Source organism: Mus musculus, chromosome 10, assembly GCF_000001635.26.
Source record: "Mus musculus strain C57BL/6J chromosome 10, GRCm38.p6 C57BL/6J".
In the NCBI taxonomy this organism is placed as follows: domain Eukaryota; kingdom Metazoa; phylum Chordata; class Mammalia; order Rodentia; family Muridae; genus Mus; species Mus musculus.
The window spans coordinates 61563544-61583694 of record NC_000076.6 but is presented as its reverse complement, the minus strand read 5'-3'; the positions used below and the strand labels follow the sequence as shown (position 1 = coordinate 61583694).

The 20151-nt window shown below is 49.0% G+C and overlaps 1 protein-coding gene across 4 annotated transcripts in view; it reads right to left on the bottom strand.

Moving 5' to 3' along the window:
* Positions 1-903: 903 nt before the first annotated feature.
* The window catches only part of Lrrc20 (leucine rich repeat containing 20), a 107023-nt gene continuing 87775 nt past the window's right edge, over positions 904-20151 (bottom strand). For 3 of the 4 annotated variants that reach the window (XM_006513472.4, XM_017313885.1, XM_017313884.1), the window contains exon 4: positions 904-3565. In XM_006513472.4, coding sequence (XP_006513535.1) covers positions 3411-3565 — 155 coding nt within the window. In that variant the 3' untranslated portion in view covers positions 904-3410. The remainder of the gene's footprint in view (positions 3566-20151) is intronic. The other variant, NM_153542.1, reaches the window with a different exon arrangement.

The window sequence follows — 20151 nt, the reverse complement described above, 5'->3', positions numbered from 1 at the left end:
AACATCAAAGTCACCAGGGGGATTTATTTGGGCAGCACCAGCCTGAGAGCTTCAGCCCTGAATCTGAAGTGAGCCGAGTTGCTGCACTTGTAACCAGCATCCAGCTCTCCTAGTCCATGACTCTGCTCACAGCACCAGGGACCCGGAGGAATGGAGACAATGTCTGGCACAAGTAGGGGCTGACCTAGCTGTTCATTCTTCCCACAATACAGTCCCCTCCGGGCCCACGTCTACCCTATTGTTCAGCAGGGTGCTGCTGTAGGCTGTCCATTCTGGGTGCCTGCCCCAAAGCAGCTTTCTTTACCTTGTGGTTTTGAGAATTCCTCCCCTGGGGCAGATGTAAACAATGTCTACCTCTCCGCCAGTGTCAGACCAAAGTCTGGTTCCACTAAGGTTAAATCTGGGGAATCGCTGCGTATTTGGTTTCTTTACAGAGTGTGGGTGAGAAGTCGCTTATAGGAGTGTGGGTGACCTCACCCAGCATGGATAACGGCTTCCTTGTAACCACAGAGATGGAGCCTCTCTGTTAACACTCTCTAGCCTATATAATTGTATACAAATGGCTGGGAAAGCAGCTGGAAGTTCTGATGAACTTCCTCACCAACTCCTTCTCTGAGGGAACACCCCCCCCCCAGGCCACACCTTGCTCCTAAGGCCACAGGCAGGCAGGCAGGCAGGCCAACTGATCTAATGACCATACGGCCACTGTCCTGTCGTTCAGAGACTCAAGCTCTCCCTCTCTTGCCAGAAGCTCTGGCAAGAGAGGGAGTTCCCCTTAAAGGTTGGTAGGTGACACCCTGTCCTCATTCCTGGGAGTTTGTATTGGAAGAATAAATCACTACACATATACACCCAGAAAGGAAAAAAAAAGAAAAAAAAAAAAAGACACCAAGCACCAGCGGATGAGATTAGCACAGCATCTTTTATTGCAGACTGAAGTATGGGACTTCTTCACACTGTGAGCCTGGATCTGGAGGGTTCTGACTGCCCAAGCTTGCCCAGACAGGCCAGAACATACTGTCTAGGCAGCGTAGAGAACAACTACTAGGAGCAACCCCACTTGGCATGCAGGGATAACCAGAGGTAGGGTGGGAAGACAGGGCATGCCTAACCATCACCTGGTGATCACTATCTCCACCGTTGTAGAGACACAAAGATGGGGAAACGATCTGAGACACAGGGGTCTCCCAGGGCGGAGCTGGGGGAGGCTGAACATATACTCAGATCTATGGAAGCAAGGAGGAGGGCCAGCCTTCACTCTGCATACACCCAGGTTGCCGCCCAGGCCCTCTGCTGATGCTCAAACTATGACATTCCTGGAAGAAATCAGCTACTGTTCTTGCTGGGACAAGAACTAACTCTAACTTTGAAGGCCAGTGTAAGGTCTGAGACCCTGCATTTTAGCTTCCTCTTTACTGAGATGGAACTGTGTTTCACACAGCCCAGGGACTCTTTTTTTTTTTTTTTTAATTTCATGTATATAGATACACTGTCACTGTCTTCAGACACACCAGAAGAAGGCATCGGATCCCCCATTACAGATGGTTGTGAGCCACCATGTGATTGCTGGGATTTGAACTCAGGACCTCTGGAAGAACAGTCAGTACTCTTAACCTCGGAGCCATCTCTCCAGCCCCCGGGATTATTTAGTCTAGGCCAAGGTTGGCCTAGAACTCCTGACCTTCCTGCTTCTACTTTCGGAGATCTGGGATTATAAGGGACCATCACCATGTCTGACACTCTTCTTCTTTTACTTTGTCTGCTTTTGTTGCACTGAGATAGGCTCTCATTATACAGCATAGGCTGACCTCACCTCCACAATCCTACGGTCTCAGGCCCACCATGTGCCGGATCTCAGGTATACACCCCTGGAGGCTGTATTTTTAGCAAGCTGCTGTGAGCCTATCAACACTTAGAGTTGCCAGGCTCTTGCATCCCTCTTCCTTTACAAGGTAAAACCCCCAACTCAGAGACACGGGGGATGGGGGTGGTGCTGGAGGAGCCATTCCAGTTCAGGCTGCACCCAGCCCTTGCTTGGGCCCTGTGTCTACCTCCTCATCTGGCTGGCTGGCCTAGGGATGAAAGCGGAATAGGCAAGGTTTCTTTTAGGATACACAGCCATGATACCAGCAGTGCTCCCATGGCAACCCTACTGAGAGCCAGGAACATTGTGAAGAGACAGGGACCTGGACAAACTCCGTGGTGGGTTTCCGCTGAACAACAGTTTGGGTGCTAAAGGCAAAATGTTGGAGACAAAGTGGCCTAGCCCTGCCTGTGTCCTGGGGCCTCCACAGACCTATACAAAGGTGTAGACCAGCCAGGACCGGGGGCAGCTGATAGGCCTGCTGTTCAGGTGAGGAGGTAGACACATGAAGATTGAGGGGGGTCAGGGATATCCCCAAGCACAGGCCTTAGCAGGGGGCAAGGGCCCAGCTGCCTCCTGGGAAATGCCACAGTTCTGGGCATACTGGGACAGTTGGTGGCCCCTTAGGCCACAGGCAAAGGTTATCAAGATGGCAGGTCATTATGGTGACAGCCTTGAGGTTGGTGGTACTGAGCCAGGGTGAGGCAACCAGGTTGTCATCAGAGGGAGGTCACAAGAGGAAGGTCAGGGTGAAGGAGGTCACCTAAGGACCTTGGATCCCAGTTATCACATGCAGGTGGCTTTGTCTTCTCTGGGCCACCTCTCCTATGGCCCTGTGGGTAATGTCTGACCAGGCCAGGCCATTCTCAGGGAGGGATAGAACGGAGTGTGTAGAAAGTCCTTCACACAATGTCTCAGGACAAGGAAGAATGAGCTGGCCAGATGTCTGTGGGGTTCTTCATAAATGCTCCTGCCACAAGGCCCAACCAATGTCTGGGCTCAGGCTCTGACCAGTCCAGGGACACTGATGGCCAGGACATGGCACCATGATGGGCGCCACTGTGTTCAGAAGTCGATAAATAGGTGGAGGTGGTCTCTCAGAATGGTGATTGATTCTCACACTAGAAACCAGGCTTCAAATCATAAGGTCCACCAAATGCCCAGCGAGGCTCATCCAGGAGCTTAGAGGGCGTCCGACGATGTGGAGACAGAACCTCTGAGGGGTCCCAGGCAGGAAAGGCTTGCCACAATTTTTCCTTCTCTCAAGTAACCAAGCTCAGAGAGAGCAAGAGACCTAACCAAGTCAGCTCAGCAGCTGTGATGGCCCTGAGCCTAGGCTCTAGCCTCACCTCCCTCCTCCCTCTGGAGCACCAGGGCTCACTACAGTGCTAAGCTACCCACCCTGGCTTAGCTGTGCCCCTCCCTCTGTATGCTGCCTGGCCCACCCACCCCGCTCCCCAAGCTTGGCTTCCCATGGGCCTTCCTCCTCTCAGGGTGGCAGGCCAGTATCCTTTGTCCCTTGCTGGGTGAGCGCAAGGAGTGTGTCCTAAGGCGGAGGGGCCCGCGTATCCTCTGGAGACATGAGCATATCAAACTTGATGAGCGGTGGGGCAATCACACGCACGTCGGCGCTCAGGGGGTTGAGGCGCAGGTTGATGACTCGCAGAGCTGGCATGGCAGCCAGCTTCTCCACCGGAACATCTGTTGGGAAGAGAGGGGACAGGTTAGAGGGATGGGGGCCAGCAGGGTGGGAAGGAGGATCATACAGAGAGACCAGGGCCTCTGATGCTCATGGACCACTGAGAATGACTCAGCTCAGGGTTCCTATCCCTTTATAAAGGAGGGCCTTATTTATTTATTTATTTATTTATTTATTTATTTCGAGGCAGGGTTTCTCTGTGGAGCCCTGGCTGTCCTGGAACACACTTTGTAGACCAGGCTGGCCTCAAACTCAGAAATATTTATTTATTTATTTATTTATTTATTTATTTATTTATTTATTTATTTATTTATTTCGAGACAGGGTTTCTCTGTGTAGCCCTGGCTGTCCTGGAACACACTTTGTAGACCAGGCTGGCCTCAAACTCAGAAATCTGCCTGCTTCTGCCTCCCAAGAGCTGGGATTAAAGGTGTGCGCCACCACGGAGGCCCAGGTTGGGCACGGATGCACATGCTTGTAACCCAAGCACTTGGGAAGTAGTGGTTGGAAGATTTTGAGTTCAAGATCACTCTCTACTACATAGTGAATGAATCTGAGGGCAGCACGGGCTACACAAGACCTTGCTTCAAAAACAGCAAGTAGTTAAGTGGGGATTGGATCAGGTGTCTGAAAGACCGAATCTCCGTATAAGCCACAATCTTACTCTTAATGTAGGCTCCAATGTCCTGCTGCATAAAGAAAAGAGGAGAGCTGGTCACTGTTGGGGCCCAAAAGCCCCTGGAATCTCAGTCTCCATCTTGTCCCTGGGCCATCATCTATTAACTAGCATTCTTTATTTCTTCTATCTTGTTGCTGTTGACTCAGGACACTTCATGATAGGGAGCTCGCTGGACATTTTACAATGGGGACATTCCTTTGGCATCAATGTGTTACCAAGCAATAACACTGGTGGCCTGTGCACCTGAGCATGGTTTTCAGCTTTATAAACCTTCCATTTCCCAAGAGTAAATGAGACTTGAACAGAATTTTTGTCCTGTCTCCTTTGCGTCTCCTGATCCCAAATTTGTCATTGTTGCTCCCTTCCCTTGAGATCCCTGTTGTTTAAGTCCTGCAGGTTGGAGCAGGTCACAACAGCCTAGAATCAACCAACACACCGAGGAGCATGCGAATGACATGCATGGAATCACAGCCTGCTGTCAAAAACAGCAGCATCAGACACACGCTTTAACCCAAATCAGCTCTGCAAATACAGTGCTGCTGAAAGGGGGTGGGTACAGAGTCCCATTCGGCATCTTCAACAGTCAGGGACAACAAGCAGAGCACAGACTCCCAGAGCCGGGAGAAGTCAGGGTGAGGCATCCATCTTGGAAGTGGATGGTGGTGATGGCCACACACTGTCATGGGAGCAGTCAGTGCCACCGAAGGAACACTGAAAATCGTCACGATGGCAAACTTTATGTCATTTACAGTTGCTACCATTTTTTACATTTATTTGCGATATTATATACATTTATTTACATATTTGTATATATGTATGTGAATATATATGTATATGAGTATATATGCATGTTAGTATCTATGTATATATGAGTATATATGTATAAGTATATGCATATGAGTACATGTGAGTATATATGCATGTGAGTGTATATATATGCATGTAATATATATGCATGTGAGTATACATGCATGTGAGTATATATGTATGTGTGTGTGAGTATATATGTGTGTAAGTATATATGTGTGTGTGTGTGTGTGTGTGTGAGAGTATATATGTATGTGTGAGTGCAACTGAGCACTTGTAAAGGACAACCATCCCAAACTGGTCTCTCCTTTCACTATGTGGCTCTCTGAGACTGTCATCAGATCATCGGGCTTGGCAGTAAATGTCTTTACCCACAGAGCTATTTTGCTGGTCCTGTGGCACAAGGTTTTAAATTAGTAATATACCATGCTGAAGTCCACCGAACTGTACACTTTCCATGTAGGAAATGTGTGGCGTGTGGTACATTGCAATACAGTGATTAAGAAAAAAGCTGGTTTAGAGGCTGGTGATGTGACACAGTTGATAAGAGTATGTGCCTAGCTTGCTTGAAGCTGTGAGCTCAGTCCTAGGAATGGATAAACCAATTGTGGAGACACACATCTGTGACCTCAGCACTTGGGACATAGCCATGGTAGAATCAGAAAATTCACAACCATCTTCAGTTACATAAGGACTTTGAGGCTAGCCTGGGCTACTTGTGCCCTTGAAGAGTCCTTAAAGCAGAAATATGCTTTATCCACTCACCACTTGTAGACCATGAGGACCTGGACAAGACAATGGCTCTTCGTGGCTATACTGGCTCAAAATGTGACATCATCAGGACTCCCTACATCACATCCCCTTTGTCACATGCCTATAGGAGTGCCCTGGATGGTCAAGCACAAGCTGGGCTTCTCAGGAGTCATACATAACTCAGGGTCCCAAATGTTAATGTGTACAATGAAGATATCAGGTTTCAAGTTATCACCCATTCAATTCATCTAAGGACAACAGGGCCTCCCTCAAAACACGCTGAAGGCACTTTGTCAAAAATATAGGTAGTAATGACCTGATTTAAGTTCCAGTACAGTCTGAAATGGGGTGGCTGAGAATATAGTTCACCTCCTAAAGGACTTGCAACCTGAGAACCTGAGTTAAGCTCCTGGAGCCCACGTGGAGAAAGAAGAGAGCTGATATTCACTAGTTCTGACTTCTACACAGACACTGTGGTGTATACCCCGCCCACAAGACATAAGCACAAAAACTAATACCAGGCTGGGGTAGGCTCATGCCTTGAATTCCAGCACTCAGGAAGCAGAGGCTGGCGGATCTTTGTGCGTTCAAGGCCAGCCTGGTCTACAGAGCCAGTTCCAGGACAGCCAGGACTCTACAGATAGACCTTGTCTCAAAAACAAACAAACAAACAAACAAACAAACAAAAAACCCCAAGCAAACAAACAAACAAATGAATAGATACAATGTATCAACAAGCCCATAGACAGCCCAGCTTTCCTCCACAGTAATTTCTAGCCCTGTCCTGAGCCTTACTTTCCTTCTCCCCAGGGTTCTATGGGGACACAGACGCTCAGCTGTAAGCCTACAGATGCTCAGCTGTGCACCTGCGCAGGTGCACAGTTGCATAGTCTCCTTGAAGGTTGTTGTGACCACTCTTGTCAGTATGGTGCTAGATTCTTCCACCATATAATTAACTGCCGTTTGGTGGGTTTTTTTTTCCCCTCATTTGCAAATAACTAGAACTCTGTGGGGACACAATTTAAGAACAGGCAAGCAGAGTCTCCTCATCAATGGTTCCCACCCACTGCCATGGCCTTGGGGTCTGCAGACGGTTCTTGCCATATCCATCTTCATGATAACTGCAGGGCGACGGCTTTCCAATACCCCGAGTTGCTCAGCCTTGCCCTGTATAACACTGCTGTCTTTCCTGGACGCCCATCTGGTTCTTAACAGGGATGCCTATGCTAATACTGACTTACGGCTGCCGTGTTTAATGAATTTGCTGCTCAGTTTGTTCCAGATCTGGCCTGCGGGAGCCCCTTCAAACTGGCTGATGGCTTTTGTTTTTTTGTATTTTGTAGTGCTGGTCGCTGCGCTCACTAGCAAGTGTTCTGTTTTATACTTCTGCCCCTGGCCCCGGCTCTGTGGGTTGGCAAGCGCTCATCATTTTGGGATGTATTAAGGCATGTTGTGGGATCCATTTACAAGGCTTTGAACATATCTAATCACCTGCTTGAACTGCAGCCAAGTGTACCATGGCCTGTTCCTTGCTGCCTCTTCCCCTGTCCTCTGCCAGTGATGGATACAGAGGCCGCATCAGTTGCCCTTAAAGGCTAGCGTGAGAATGCCTTTGGCTGCCTGCCAGGATGAACACAGTCAATGGCTCCATCAAAGGATTTGTGAAGGCTGCCTTTGAAGGTTCCTGGACCCTAGCTCTGGTCAGCCTGCCTCCCCTAAGGCTGTCAGGCCTGGCTGCTCCCATATCCATGGCAAAGATACCCCCTGGACTTTCATGGAGATCCCTTGTTCTCCCTCCTGACACACACCGTAAGTCCTTTGGGGATGGTGAATAGCGCCCAGGGCTCTATGGCCAGGAGATGGTGGACCCTGAAGGCTCCCAGAGCAACAGATGCTACCCTCCCCTTTAGGCTCGGTTGCTAGGATGAAAACAAAGAGAGGCTACCGGCTCTGGCCACTCTTTCCCTGTCTAGGTGCCGGAGACCAGGAAACCAGGGCAGCTCAGGGACCCGCCTCTCTGCCCACTTCACAGATGGGGAGCCTGAAGCCAGAAAAACCTAGCTCGGGGATATTTGGTTATTGAGCAGAGCAGGGGCCAAGAATGGGGCTACCTGCTCCAAAGCATCTTCTACAAGGGGCATGCTACTGTAGGCATAGGTTAGGAGAAAGCAACCTAAAGGCTCTATGCCTGATAAGTGGTGGCTCCACGCCTATGGGACTGCTTTTCCCCAAAGCAGTTAAGGCCAGCATAGGTCTAACCAAATGGGACTTTGCAATGACACAGGCTTCTGGGACCTCTAGGCTGAGCTGAGTTTTGTTGCTGATGGGACCTCTAGGCTGAGCTGAGTTTTGTTGCTGATAGAATTTTTGGTTGTTACTACTTGTTTTTATTTTTCCTCAGGGACTCGTGTATTGAAGGCTGGCCTTGAATGTGCTATGTAGCCAAGGATGACGGAATTCTGGATCCTTTTGTCTGTACCTCCTAACAGTTGGCAATGCAGATCTGCTTCACCACATCGAGTTTATGTAGTGCTGGTGGCCTGAAGCCAGGCTCTGAAGTAGGCTATAGAAAATATCTAACAGTGAGGCTACAGGCTTTTAGATAGAATATACTGAGGGCTTGCTAATTTATGATCTATGGGAATTATTAACTTTTTGTTTTTTTGAGACAGGGTTTCTCTGTGTAGCCCTGGCTGTTGTGGAACTCACTTTGTAGACTAGGCTGGCCTCAAACTCAGAGAGATCAGCCTGCCTCTGCCTCCTGAGTGCTAGGATTAAAGATGTGTGCCACCATGCCTGGCTTAAAAACATTTTTCTTTTTTTTAATTATTAACATTTTAACTTAACATTTTCCATAACTGAATGAGCTGAGTACCATTAGTTTTTGGGGTTTGTTTTTGTTGTTGTTGTTTTGGTGTTTTGTTTTGTTTCAGACAGGGTTTCTCTGTGTAGCCTTGGCTATCCTGGAACTCACTCTGTAGTCCAGGCTGGCCTCGAACTCAGAAATCTGCCTGCCTCTGCCTTCCAAGTGTTGGGATTAAAGGCATGTACCACCATTGCCCGGCAGGGTTTTTTTTGTTTTTTGTTTTTTTTAAAGATTTATTTTATTTTTATTTGTGTGTATACCCACACATGCATGTGCCCAGGGAGAGAAAGAGAGAGAGAGAGTGTGTGTGTATACATGTATGTATGCCTGGAGAGACTAGAAGAGGGCCTTAGGCTCCCTGAAGCTGGAGTTAGAAGTATTGTGAATCACTCAATACTGACAGCTTCATACCCAGACACCAGTCTTCACCAAGTGCATACCAGATCTCAGCTGCCCAACTACCTCCCCAGCCCTCCCCGTTCTCAGGACCATGATTAACATGATCTACCAGGTAGGACAAAGTCCAGAGAGGTTAAAAGACTCCTGAAGGGGCACGCAACTAAGTAATAAAGCAGGGGGCGTATGATGGCAGGCGGGCTGGCTACTGGCCCTGTGTCCTTTCTACTATTTCCCAAGCACTTTACAACCCGGCTTGTGCTGTCTTTCTTAGCTCGCACAGTGAAACCCAGCAAGAAGACAGCCTACAAGATCCAAGCTGGAGTATCACCTCCTGCTTGGTAAGTAGTAACTACTGCAGACGGAAAGAAGGACAGGGTGATCTCCAACAGGCTAGGAGAGGCCAGAATGCAGGTCAAACACCCCCCCCCCCCCCCGCAGAGTGGATGGAAAGCAAACGTGATTGATGTCTGCCAGTGCCCACCCACTTCCTTGTACTTCCAGCTGAACACTTGCTACAGCTGGGCAAGCTCTTTGCTGTTCCTTGTTGACTGTGGGGATAGTGGCAAGAAGATAAAGGCTCATTCCTTTCTAGACAGTGGCTGAGAGGAGGTAACCAGGCAACACAACCCTCTACGACCCATCACCAGGAATCAGGAAACCCCCTTGTGTTTGGCTTAATAAGGTCAAGTCATTTCACTGATACCAACTTCCATGGGGCACAGAGGGAAACGAAGGCCCAGATATAACTGGAGTGTTAGTGTGAAATCCCACGCTCCCGCACTACCAACAGGCTAAGCTGGGCATCCTGTCTGATACGCAGATTAAAGAGATAAGAGATGAGGTGAAGGCAGAGTGGAGAGGTAGTTAATCAGCATCAGGAAGATCTGATGAGGAGGAGAGGGGATGCTGAGCCCAGGGAAAGGGAACAGAAGGCCTTCTGCAGCCAACCACTTGCGCAGATGTGCAAATATCAGCACGATCAGTAATGAATGATTTTAACATGGAGAGAGAGTTCAAAGGCTTGATGAGAAGTCTCTGAGCTGCACAGACACATTCCCAAAGTGCTGGCCTTCAGATGCACAGCCAAAAGTAAAGCTGGGGCTGGAGAGATGGCTCAGCGGTTAAGAGCACTGACTGTTCTTCCAGAGGTCCTGAGTTCAATTCCCAGCAACCACATAGTGGCTCACAACCATTTGTAATGGGATCTGATGCCCTCTTCTGATGTGCCTGAAGACAGTGACAATGTATTCACATACATGAAATAAATAAATCTTTTAAGAGAGAGAGAGAAAGAGAGAGAGAGAGAAGCTGTCAGCAAGATTAAAGATGGAGCAGCTGCATCCAGGTGTGGTGTCCCAAGCCTTTCATCCCAGCACTGGGGAGACAGAAGGTGATCTCTGAATTTGAGGCCAGCCTGGACTAGAGAGCTAGTTCCAGGACAGCCAGGGCTACATGGAGAAAAACTGTATCAAAAACAAAATAAAACAAAACAAAAACAAGAACAAAACAAGGAAAACAAAACCCAAACCACAAGAAGAAGAAGATTGGCCAAGTGTAGAGGAGACTTGACTGGGTCTCCCCTGAGTCTGGCCTAGAAAGCACATCTCACACAAAAAATGGAACAGAAAGGTCAGAGGCCAAACAAGATTAGCTACAGCCAGCTGGGTAGTGGTGCACGCCTTTAATCCCAGGACTCAGGAGGCAGAGGTAGGGGGACCTCTGAGTTCATGGCCAGCCTGTTCTACAGAGTGAGTTCCAGGGCAGCCAGGGCTAGACAGAGAAACCTTGTCTTGAAAAACAAAAACAAACAGACAAAAAGATCAGCCATAGCCATGCCCAGAGCTGCCATCATTCGAACTCCTGACAAGAAATTATATGCTAAATAAGTCATTGAAACTGCCTAGGACCCAACAGCAGCCAGTCTGGGTTGCCCTCACTGGCACGGTGCGGGTCACCGGCCACGGGAACTGTGCACACAAGCTGGCTCGCCCTGGTCATCTATAAACACACTGATTGGTTTGAGCTGTTCTCATTGACAGAGGCTCACCCTAGTGGAAGGAGGACTCCACAGAAGTGGGCATCCCTGAGTTCTGTCATACATGCTGACAGTTCTATTACTCCCACGTCCTCTGCCATCTCTGAAGTTTACTAATTAAACCCTAACCCTTGGAAGGAATTCTCTTATGCAATTATCTCCAACCCCGGGGTGTTTGCCGACGGCCTCCGTACTCCAGTTCATACTTGGAAGCATCCTGACTGGGGAGGGACCAAGCCTCTTCCAGGACCAACCCCACTCCCATCCCCTACCCCATCTGCTTCAGGAAATCTGACTCCTGTAGTTTAGCAACCATCTCTGCCTTCCCTAGGGGACAGCTTTGAGCAGAAATGGCCTCCTCTTGCCATGGCAACTGAGGGTGTCAGGCCAAGGCAACTTACAGCTTACCCCACAAAAGAGGAGGGATTATTTTGTTTCTCCACTCAGACCCAGTTCTGAACACACACACACACACACACACACACACACACACACACACACACACACACACACTCCAGGCCGGCCCAGCACGGAGTGGGTCCACGAGAGTCTATTACCCCTCCCTTCTCCTGTGGCCAACGTTCCTGACAGTATCGATCTCGGTCATCTAGGATTTCCCTGCAACATCAGCATGGTAAATCTTTCCCTTTCAAAGCTGGCCCGGGATCACTGCCCTTTAACTGTTGGCTCACCTGCACCATGTAGACCTTAAAAAAAAAATCATCACATTTATTTAGTGCTCGCACACGCACGCATACACACACACACACACACACACACACACACACACACACACTGTAGCACCTGTGAAGGTCAGAGAACAACTTGCCAGAGTCAGCTTTTATGTTCACCATGTGGGCCCCAGGGATCAGACTCAGGCCATCAGGGTTGGTGGCAAGTGACTTTACCCACTGAATTGTCTCTCCCACCACAGACAGTCCTTTTTTTTTTTTAAAAAGATTTATTTATTTATTATATGTAAGTACACTGCAGCTGTCTTCAGACACTCCAGAAGAGGGAGTCAGATCTCATTACAGATGGTTGTGAGCCACCATGTGGTTGCTGGGATTTGAACTCCGGACCTTTGGAAGAGCAGTCGGGTGCTCTTACCCACTGAGCCATCTCACCAGCCCAACAGTCCTTTTGAAAGGAGGGACAACCTTTTAAAAGTTGTACCTCAAGTCCCTGGCGGGTATGTCTTTTCCTTGTTAAGAACGAGGCTCATGGACCCTGTTTCAGTTTGCCTCTCACCGCTGGATCTGCTAAAGAACTGAGAGATGACTCAGCGTTAGAGTGCTTGATGCTCTTGCTGAGGGCTGGAATCTGGTTCCTAGCACCCACCCCAGGGGGTTCATAACCACCTGTAATTCCAGCTCGAGGGGGACCCAAGGCCCTCTTCTGACCTCTGCAGGAAGACCTCCCCATAAACACACAACTAAAAATAAAATAAATCTTAGGGCTGCAGATGGCTCAGCAGTTAAGAGCACTGGCTGCTCTTTAGAGGACCCGTGTTTGATCCTCAGCATCCGCACAGCAGCCCACAAGCATCTATAACTCCAGTCCCAGGGGATCACACGGTCTCTTCTGGCCCCGGGGTTGGGGGGCACCTAGCACGAATGTGGAACACTCATACATGCAGACAAAACACTTTTCTAAAGCTAAAAGGAAAAAAAAAAAAAAAAAGAACAGAGGCCAAGTTGATTCTCAGACCACAGGAAGCAAGTAACAGTTTAGACTCTTTCAAATGTCATCCAGTCTCCATGCAGGATAAATGGGCTCGATCTAGCTCTTGGCCTGATGATTTAAAGTAAACCAAAACCAATGATAACTAAACACTAGCCACAGCAAAAGGTTTCAGAGCGTGGTTGCATAGACAGACAGGTCTTCATTTATAGAATTCTGTTACAGATTTGAGTCCATATTCCTTATTAATGAGTACAAGTGAGACATTTACATTTGAATAAAGGAAGAATTGGGGTAGGGACAAAAGGCATGCATATAATTAAGGGATCCTGGTGAAGTTTATCTCACTCTAGTCCTTCAGTGGGGTCTCAGGAATGAATTATTCAACTGTCAACTGCAACCATCACTGATGGGGGGGGGGGTGCGGATGACACCCATACGGTTCTGGCAAGATGACGGGCTCCCAGTTGAGGATGCCTACATGTTGAGGGGAGGGGCACGGGGGATCGTCTGTCCTGCCAGCCTTTGCTGCTCCTGGAATCCAAGGTAGGAGAGTGACTCATCTCTGTGTTGTCAGCCTCAAAAAGCTTTCGAGTGAGTGTGTGTGTGTGCCTGTGCGCTGGAATCTGGCGAGCGTTCCTAAGTGATTAACAAGCCTGTCAGACAGGAGTAAAAGTCAAGGAGACCGACACAGATAAAGGCAGAGATGGCAGGCTTTTGTCCTGCTTTGAGTGACCTGTAAGTCCAAGCGAGAAGTCAATCCTTTTAGCTAAAGCTGCTTCTAAGTGCCTGTCACACAGGAGCGTGGCAGCTTCTCTTAGAGGGCCCAGCAGAAAGATACTTCTAGAAACTGATGGCTGACGCCCTGTTCTAAAAGGTTCTTCACAATCATCCTGTCTTAGTTAGGGCTCTATTGCTGTGACAAGTCACCATGACCAAGGCACCTCTAACAAGGGGAAACATTTAATTGGAGCTGGCTTCCCATCTTAGAGGTTTAGTCCATTATCACGCTAGGAAGTATGGCAACGTCCAGGCAGACACGGTGCTGGAGAAGGAGCTGAGAGTTCTCCGTCTTGATCCACAGGAACAGGAAGAGACACCGGGACTAGCTTGAGCATCTGAGACCTCAACATCTGTCCCCCAGCAACACGCTTCCTCCACCATGGCTCCTGGAGGCCATTTCCATTCAAACTACCACAGATCCACTTCACAGATAAAGAAACTGAGCCCCAGATTCTTGATGACCAAGGTCGTCAAGGCAGGGTATCAAACAGGAAGGACAAACCCTGATCCTAACATCCACCTGAGGGGACAGAGCCAAATGGAGACACTAATCAACTTTCTCTACTCCTGAAGACAATCATGCTGGGCAGATTGCTCGGGCATTGTAACCTGGGCTGTCACAGCGCTCCCACCTCAGAGACGGTGCTCAGATCTGCTAAACCATCCTACCTTTCTTCCTGACACTGGAGACCAAAGCTCTTGCTTCAGTTCTCTAGTGGGGACTGAACTGGGGTATTGCTAAGGGCCTATCTCCATGGTGGACTTCATTTCTTCTCTGTCTCTCTCTGCCTGGGACTCGAGGGGTCTGCACAGTGGCTGGTGTCCCTGGAGAGGGTCTCCCTGCCACAGCTTGCTGGGTGCTGCAGCCCAGCCTTGGAGGACAGCTAGGGACTCCAGGCCCAGCGAGACGCTGGCTACTTTGGTCCCTGCTTCTTCCATACCTACCTGTATGCCTAAGCCTTTCTTTGAATCCTCTTGAAGCACAGAGCGGCTGGCTCGCTATCCAGCTAGAGTGACAAGCAGCTCTGAGGTAGGAGCTGTGGAGCTGCAGACCGTGTCAACGCTGGCACAATTGACAAACCGGAGCAGTTTCACTACAGGTGCCAAGCCCGAGATGCCAGTCAGGAGCTCTGGGATGAAGCTTAAGAAAGATCATTTATACTCCCCACATCTGAACGAGAGGCCGAGGCGGTGAGAGAATGGAGAATGGTCTGTGCCTCAGGATGAGAACGCCAAGTGTGTCTGTGTCAAATGCGGTTCCCTGGGCCAGAGCATGTCACTCTATCACTAATCATGGAAAAGGCCTTGTCACTCTGGCCTGCACTTCCTCTCAGAGCTGGGGACCTCCTTGCATCCTGCTGCTCCTCTGATTCTAGCTCAAAGGCCACCTCTGGCCATGTTCCTTGGTGCCCCCTCCAAACTCTTATATAACATTTTGTTGCTGTTTTAAAGGTTTTTTTTTTTTTAAAGTGTGCACATGCGTACCCTTGTCTAAAAGATGGAATCAGATCCCCTGGAGCTGGGATTACTGGCAATTAGGAGCCATATATAGATGCTGAGACCCAAACTCAGATCTCCTGGAAAGGCTGCAAGCATTCTTAACCACTGAACCATCTTTCCAGCTTCTTGTTTTCATTCTGCAGCAAGCTCTCAGGTAGCTTAGACTGGCCCCAAACTCATGATGTAACCAGGGCTGACCTGATTCCTAATCATCGCCTTGCTGTTACCTTCCAAGTGCTGGGATTACAGGCATGTACCACTGTACCCTGCTTCTTTTTACTATAATAATAATAATAATAATAGCTGTTATTATTATTTGTGTGTGTATATTAATGTTTTGTATACATGTGTATTTGTGCACTATGTATGTACCTGGTGCCTGCAGAGACCAGACAATAGTATCAGATACCCTGGAATCAGATGGTTGGTAGCCATCATGCTGGTACTGGGAATCGAACCTGGGTCCTCTGCAAAAGCAGACAGTGCCCTTAACCTCTGAGCCGTCTCTCCAGATTCTCCTTTTACGTTTTGCATTCTGGAGCAGCTTCTGTCTCCTTCAGCTGTAGGATGTATGAGATGAAGTTCTAGAATCCTCTCATGAAGCCAAAGCAAAACTCTCCAAGAATTCGGGTGTGGTGGGCCACCTGAATATGCTGAATAACCCCAGCAGTTGTGGGGCTCTGGTGGAGGGTAGGGATGTAGTTCAGCTGACAGAGTACCCGCCTGGCACGCAGGAAAACACTCAGGTTATCCCCAGCACTGCATAACCAGCTCAGGGGTGGTGGTACACATCTGTAACTTTATCATTTGGGAGGTAGAGGCAGGAGGATCACAAGTTTAAGGTCATCCTCGGTAAGGCCACATCTGTCACAAAAGAAGGGACTGTCTGAGGCAGGAGGACTAGGAGTTCGAGGCCCGTCTGGGATACATACTGAACAAAAACCTGACAGATTCATTTAAATTTCTCTTGGTCTACTCCTGTATGGAAGGGGTTGCAAAGCCTTGTGTCCTAGGTGGGGGCTTTAGCCAAAGACTTGCCAAACCTTGCTGAGAAAGACTGCAATCAGGATAAATGCCCTGCCCTCCCGGATGCTCCTTCCTGGGCTCTATCGATGGGAGGCTGGGTAATCAATCCTGGCAGCGTCCAAGTAGGCAGAGTTTACAGACATCACTGCCCTGAAGCCAGCTTGACTTGCTCTTGCTGGTCATTAGCACTATTGACCAGTTGTGTGAATCCAGAGGGACCGGCTGAGAGGCAAAGTAATGTTCTGAGTAATGTTCTTCATCCGTGTGACCCGATGGCCCAAAAGGATGCTGAAAGGAGGAGGGAGAGGAGGAGGGAGAGGAAGAAGAGGAAGGAGAGGAGGAGGGGGGAGGAGGAGAAGGAGGGAGAGGAGGAGGAAGAAGAGGAAGAGGAGGAGGAAGGGGAGGAGGAGGAAGAAGGGGAAGAGAAGGGGGAGGAAGAAGAGGAGGAGGAGGAGGAGGAGACTAGGAGACTGGGTGCAGGTAAGTGTAGAGGGGTGGTGAGTTTCCAGCACGGAGTTAATTAGCCGAGGTTAATGTATCTGGAATGACTTTAGATTCTTGGGAATCCAGGCTGGCTGGAAGCAGGGCCTGGCTTCCTATCTAAGCCTCGTAGCAACTCTTGGTGCCTAGAAACTAAACCAAGTAAGATGAAGGATGCTATGTAGAGCACAGCTTCGCATCCCACTCAAAATGCCACAGACAGGCACATAAAATCAGGTGACCCAGCTGGGATGGCAGGGGGAGGCATGGGGAGGGTATGGTGCTCACAACGGGGCTACATCTGGGACACACTCAATTCCTCAGACTATGCTAGTGGCTGGCTGGAAGACAGGTGGGGGAGCCACCAGGACTCTCCCATCTCCCCAACACCAATAGAAAGGCAGGAAGCCAGCCCCCTGCCTTCATGGAGAAGAAGCACAAAGCTGGTTTCAGACAATCCCTCATGTTGGGTTCCAGCCTTTGGCGAGGCTATGTATGATGGGAAGTCCTAAACACACTACTGAAGAGATGGGGCCTGAGATCCAGACCCCAGTCTCGAAATCAGTGTCATACAAGGCTACATAGTAAATATGGCCAATACAGGCTTTACCAGCTGGCCTTCAAAACAAGATCGTCTTGCTTCCACCTTCCCCCGGGAGATGTGTACCACCAGGCCTGTGGTTTGTACATCTTCATACATATGGCATATGCAAGTAGAGGCCAGAGGTCAACATCAGATGTCTTGTTCTATGGTTCTTTCTCACTGAACCTGGAAGGTCACCCTTTAGCTAGCCAGGCTGGCCAGTGAGCCTCAGGGTGCCCGGCTCTGTTTTCTTAGACCTCAGATCATAGACATGCAACACCATCTGTCGCCTAACGTTGGCAGTAGTCAACTTGACACACCTGGAAAGGAGGAACCTCTCACTTGAGGACTTGCCTCCATTAGACTGGCCAGTGGGCATGTCTGTGGAGCATCTTCTTGATAGATATGGTACCAGCCCACCATGGGAGGTACTATTCCTTAGGCAGGAGAGTCTAGGCTGTTTTTGCCTTGGTTCTGGCTTCAGGCTCCTCCCTTGAACCCTGCCTTGGCTTGCCTTTGTGATGGATATAACCTGTAAACTAAAACAAACCTTTTTCTTGCCAGGTTGCATTTGCATGGTGTTTTATCACAGAAAGCAAACCATTCCTGGCTTTTTTTTTTTTTTTTTTAATGGGTGCTGGGGAATCTTAACTCAAGTTCTTATGCTTGCAAGAAAAGCACTTTTCTGACTCAGCCGGTCCCCCAACCCCTGTGTGTACTTAGGGTCCCAGATAGCTCATGACTGCCTCAGGTTTACTAGGTAGCTGAGGATGACCTTAAACTCCCTAACACTCCTATCTCTCAAGGGCTGGGATTACAGAATATACTGCATGCCCACAGTGCCTGGGTTTTAACCTCTCTGAGATGCCTGGTGCCTCACTGCCTGCTGGGTGCAGCCATGGGCACATCAAGAGGACCATGAAATGTTTTCCAGGGATGAGGGAGTTACTGAGGGGCATGTGATAGGCAACCATTTGGAGAGGATGGGAAGGAAGACTGCAGTTTCTTTTTTCTTTTTTTTTCAAGACAGGGTTTCTCTGTATAGCCCTGGCTGTCCTGGAGCTCACTTTATAGACCAGGATGGCCCTGAATTCAGAGATCTACCTGCCCTTGCTTCCCCAGTGCTGGGATTAAAAGTGTGCCACTGAGTTACAGAGACAAAGTTTGGAGCTGAGACAGAAGAAAGTACCATCCAGAGGTTGCCCCATCCAGGGATCCATCCCATATACAACCACCAAACCCAGACACCATTGCATACGCCAGCAAGATTTTGCTGACAGGACCCTGATATAGCTATCTTTTGTGAGGCTATGCCAGTGCCTGGCAAATACAGAAGTGGATGCTCACAGTCATCTATTGGATGGAACACAGGGCCCCTAAAGAAGGAGCTAGAGAAAGTACTCAAGGAGCTATGGGGTCGGCAACCCTATAGGAGGATCAACAATATGAACTAACCAGTACCCCCCAAAACTGTGTCTCTAGTTGCATATGTAGCAGAGGATAGCCTAGTCGGCCATCAATGGGAGGAGAAGCCCTTGGTTTTGCCAAGATCATATGCCCCAGTACAGGGGAATGCCAGGGCCAGGAAGCGGGAGTGGGTGGGTTGGAGAGCAGGGTGGGGGAAAGGTATAGGGGACTTTCGGGATAGCATTTGAAATGTAAATGAAGAAAATATCAAATAATAATAATAATAATAATAATAATAATAATAATAATAATAATAAAATGGTTTGAAAGCAAGGGGGGGAAAAGTGTGCTACCATGCCCAGCTGCCTGCAGTTTCTTAAGGATTCAGAAGAAACCTAGAACAATCTCCTACCATACACAGATGCAACATGTCAGAAGTGTGAGCCACAAGAAAAGGAAAGAAAGAAAAGCCCTGGCTTCTATGACACCCTCCTCCCACAGGCCGACATGGAAATGGCAGAGTGGGCAGAAAGGAGGCCACTCACTAGTCACACAGACTTTCCTTAAAGTCTCTGTACCCGGATCTGACATGCAATGAAGTCTGGCTGCAACAGTTCTCTTTAGAAATAACAGTCTGCCTCTGGAGACAGCGGAATGATAAACTCAAAGCATCGGCTAGCAGCTCATCACCACTCCTGCCCTGGCCTGCTCTCTCTCCTCTGGTCAGCACCAACCCACCAGGGCTCCAGCTTGGCTGCTCAGAGAGCGAGACAATTTCTCTTGTCTCTCAAATGTCTGCCACTCTCTCCGCTCGTGGGCTCTAACTGGGGGGCCGGAACTGTGTAACGGGCTGTCAGAAGCTCAATGCCTAGGATGGTGGGGTGACAGGCTGCAAGAGAGAGAAGTAACCAAGGCAGTGAGTTTGGGGCATCAGGGGTGTGTGTGTGTGGGGGGGTCAGCACAGCACCATACCTAGGGTCCAGGAGATGGTTTAGTTGAGTAAGATACATGTCACAGAGCTCAACTATGCTGTCCCCCTGCAGAAGGTCACCTCCTATGACCAGGTTTAGTGTTTCCTTTTCCAAAGAACTATACACTTCTCCAGAGGTTTGGTGTGGGGGGTTAGTTATAGCTTTTCCAGGGACTGAAATGGGGTTTTGTCTGTGTTTGCATGTGTTTCTGAGTAGAAGAGACCCTATTCTGAGCCAGAATATGCTCATTTGATAGAAGGTCTGGCCTAGCTCAGCTCCAGTCTTGCCTGCACACTGGAATCGTCTGGAACAGTTATTTTCTACTGCGTATGATGTGTGGGTGGGGGGTGGGGGTGGGGTGCTTGTGAATGAGCGTCTATGATTCTCCTCTCTCCGCCTCACATCCCTTTGTAGATGTGCTGGGATTACACATGTGTCACACAACTGCATCTGGCTTCCTGTGGGTTCTCAGGCTTGGGATTCCTCGCACTTGCTCCCCCGAGCCACCTCCTGAATGAACCCCATCTGCAGAGTTTAAAAACGTTCCGAATCATGATTCCACCACAAGAGAATCTGGTTTAACGGGTGTAGGATGTGATCCTGATTTGATGTGTTT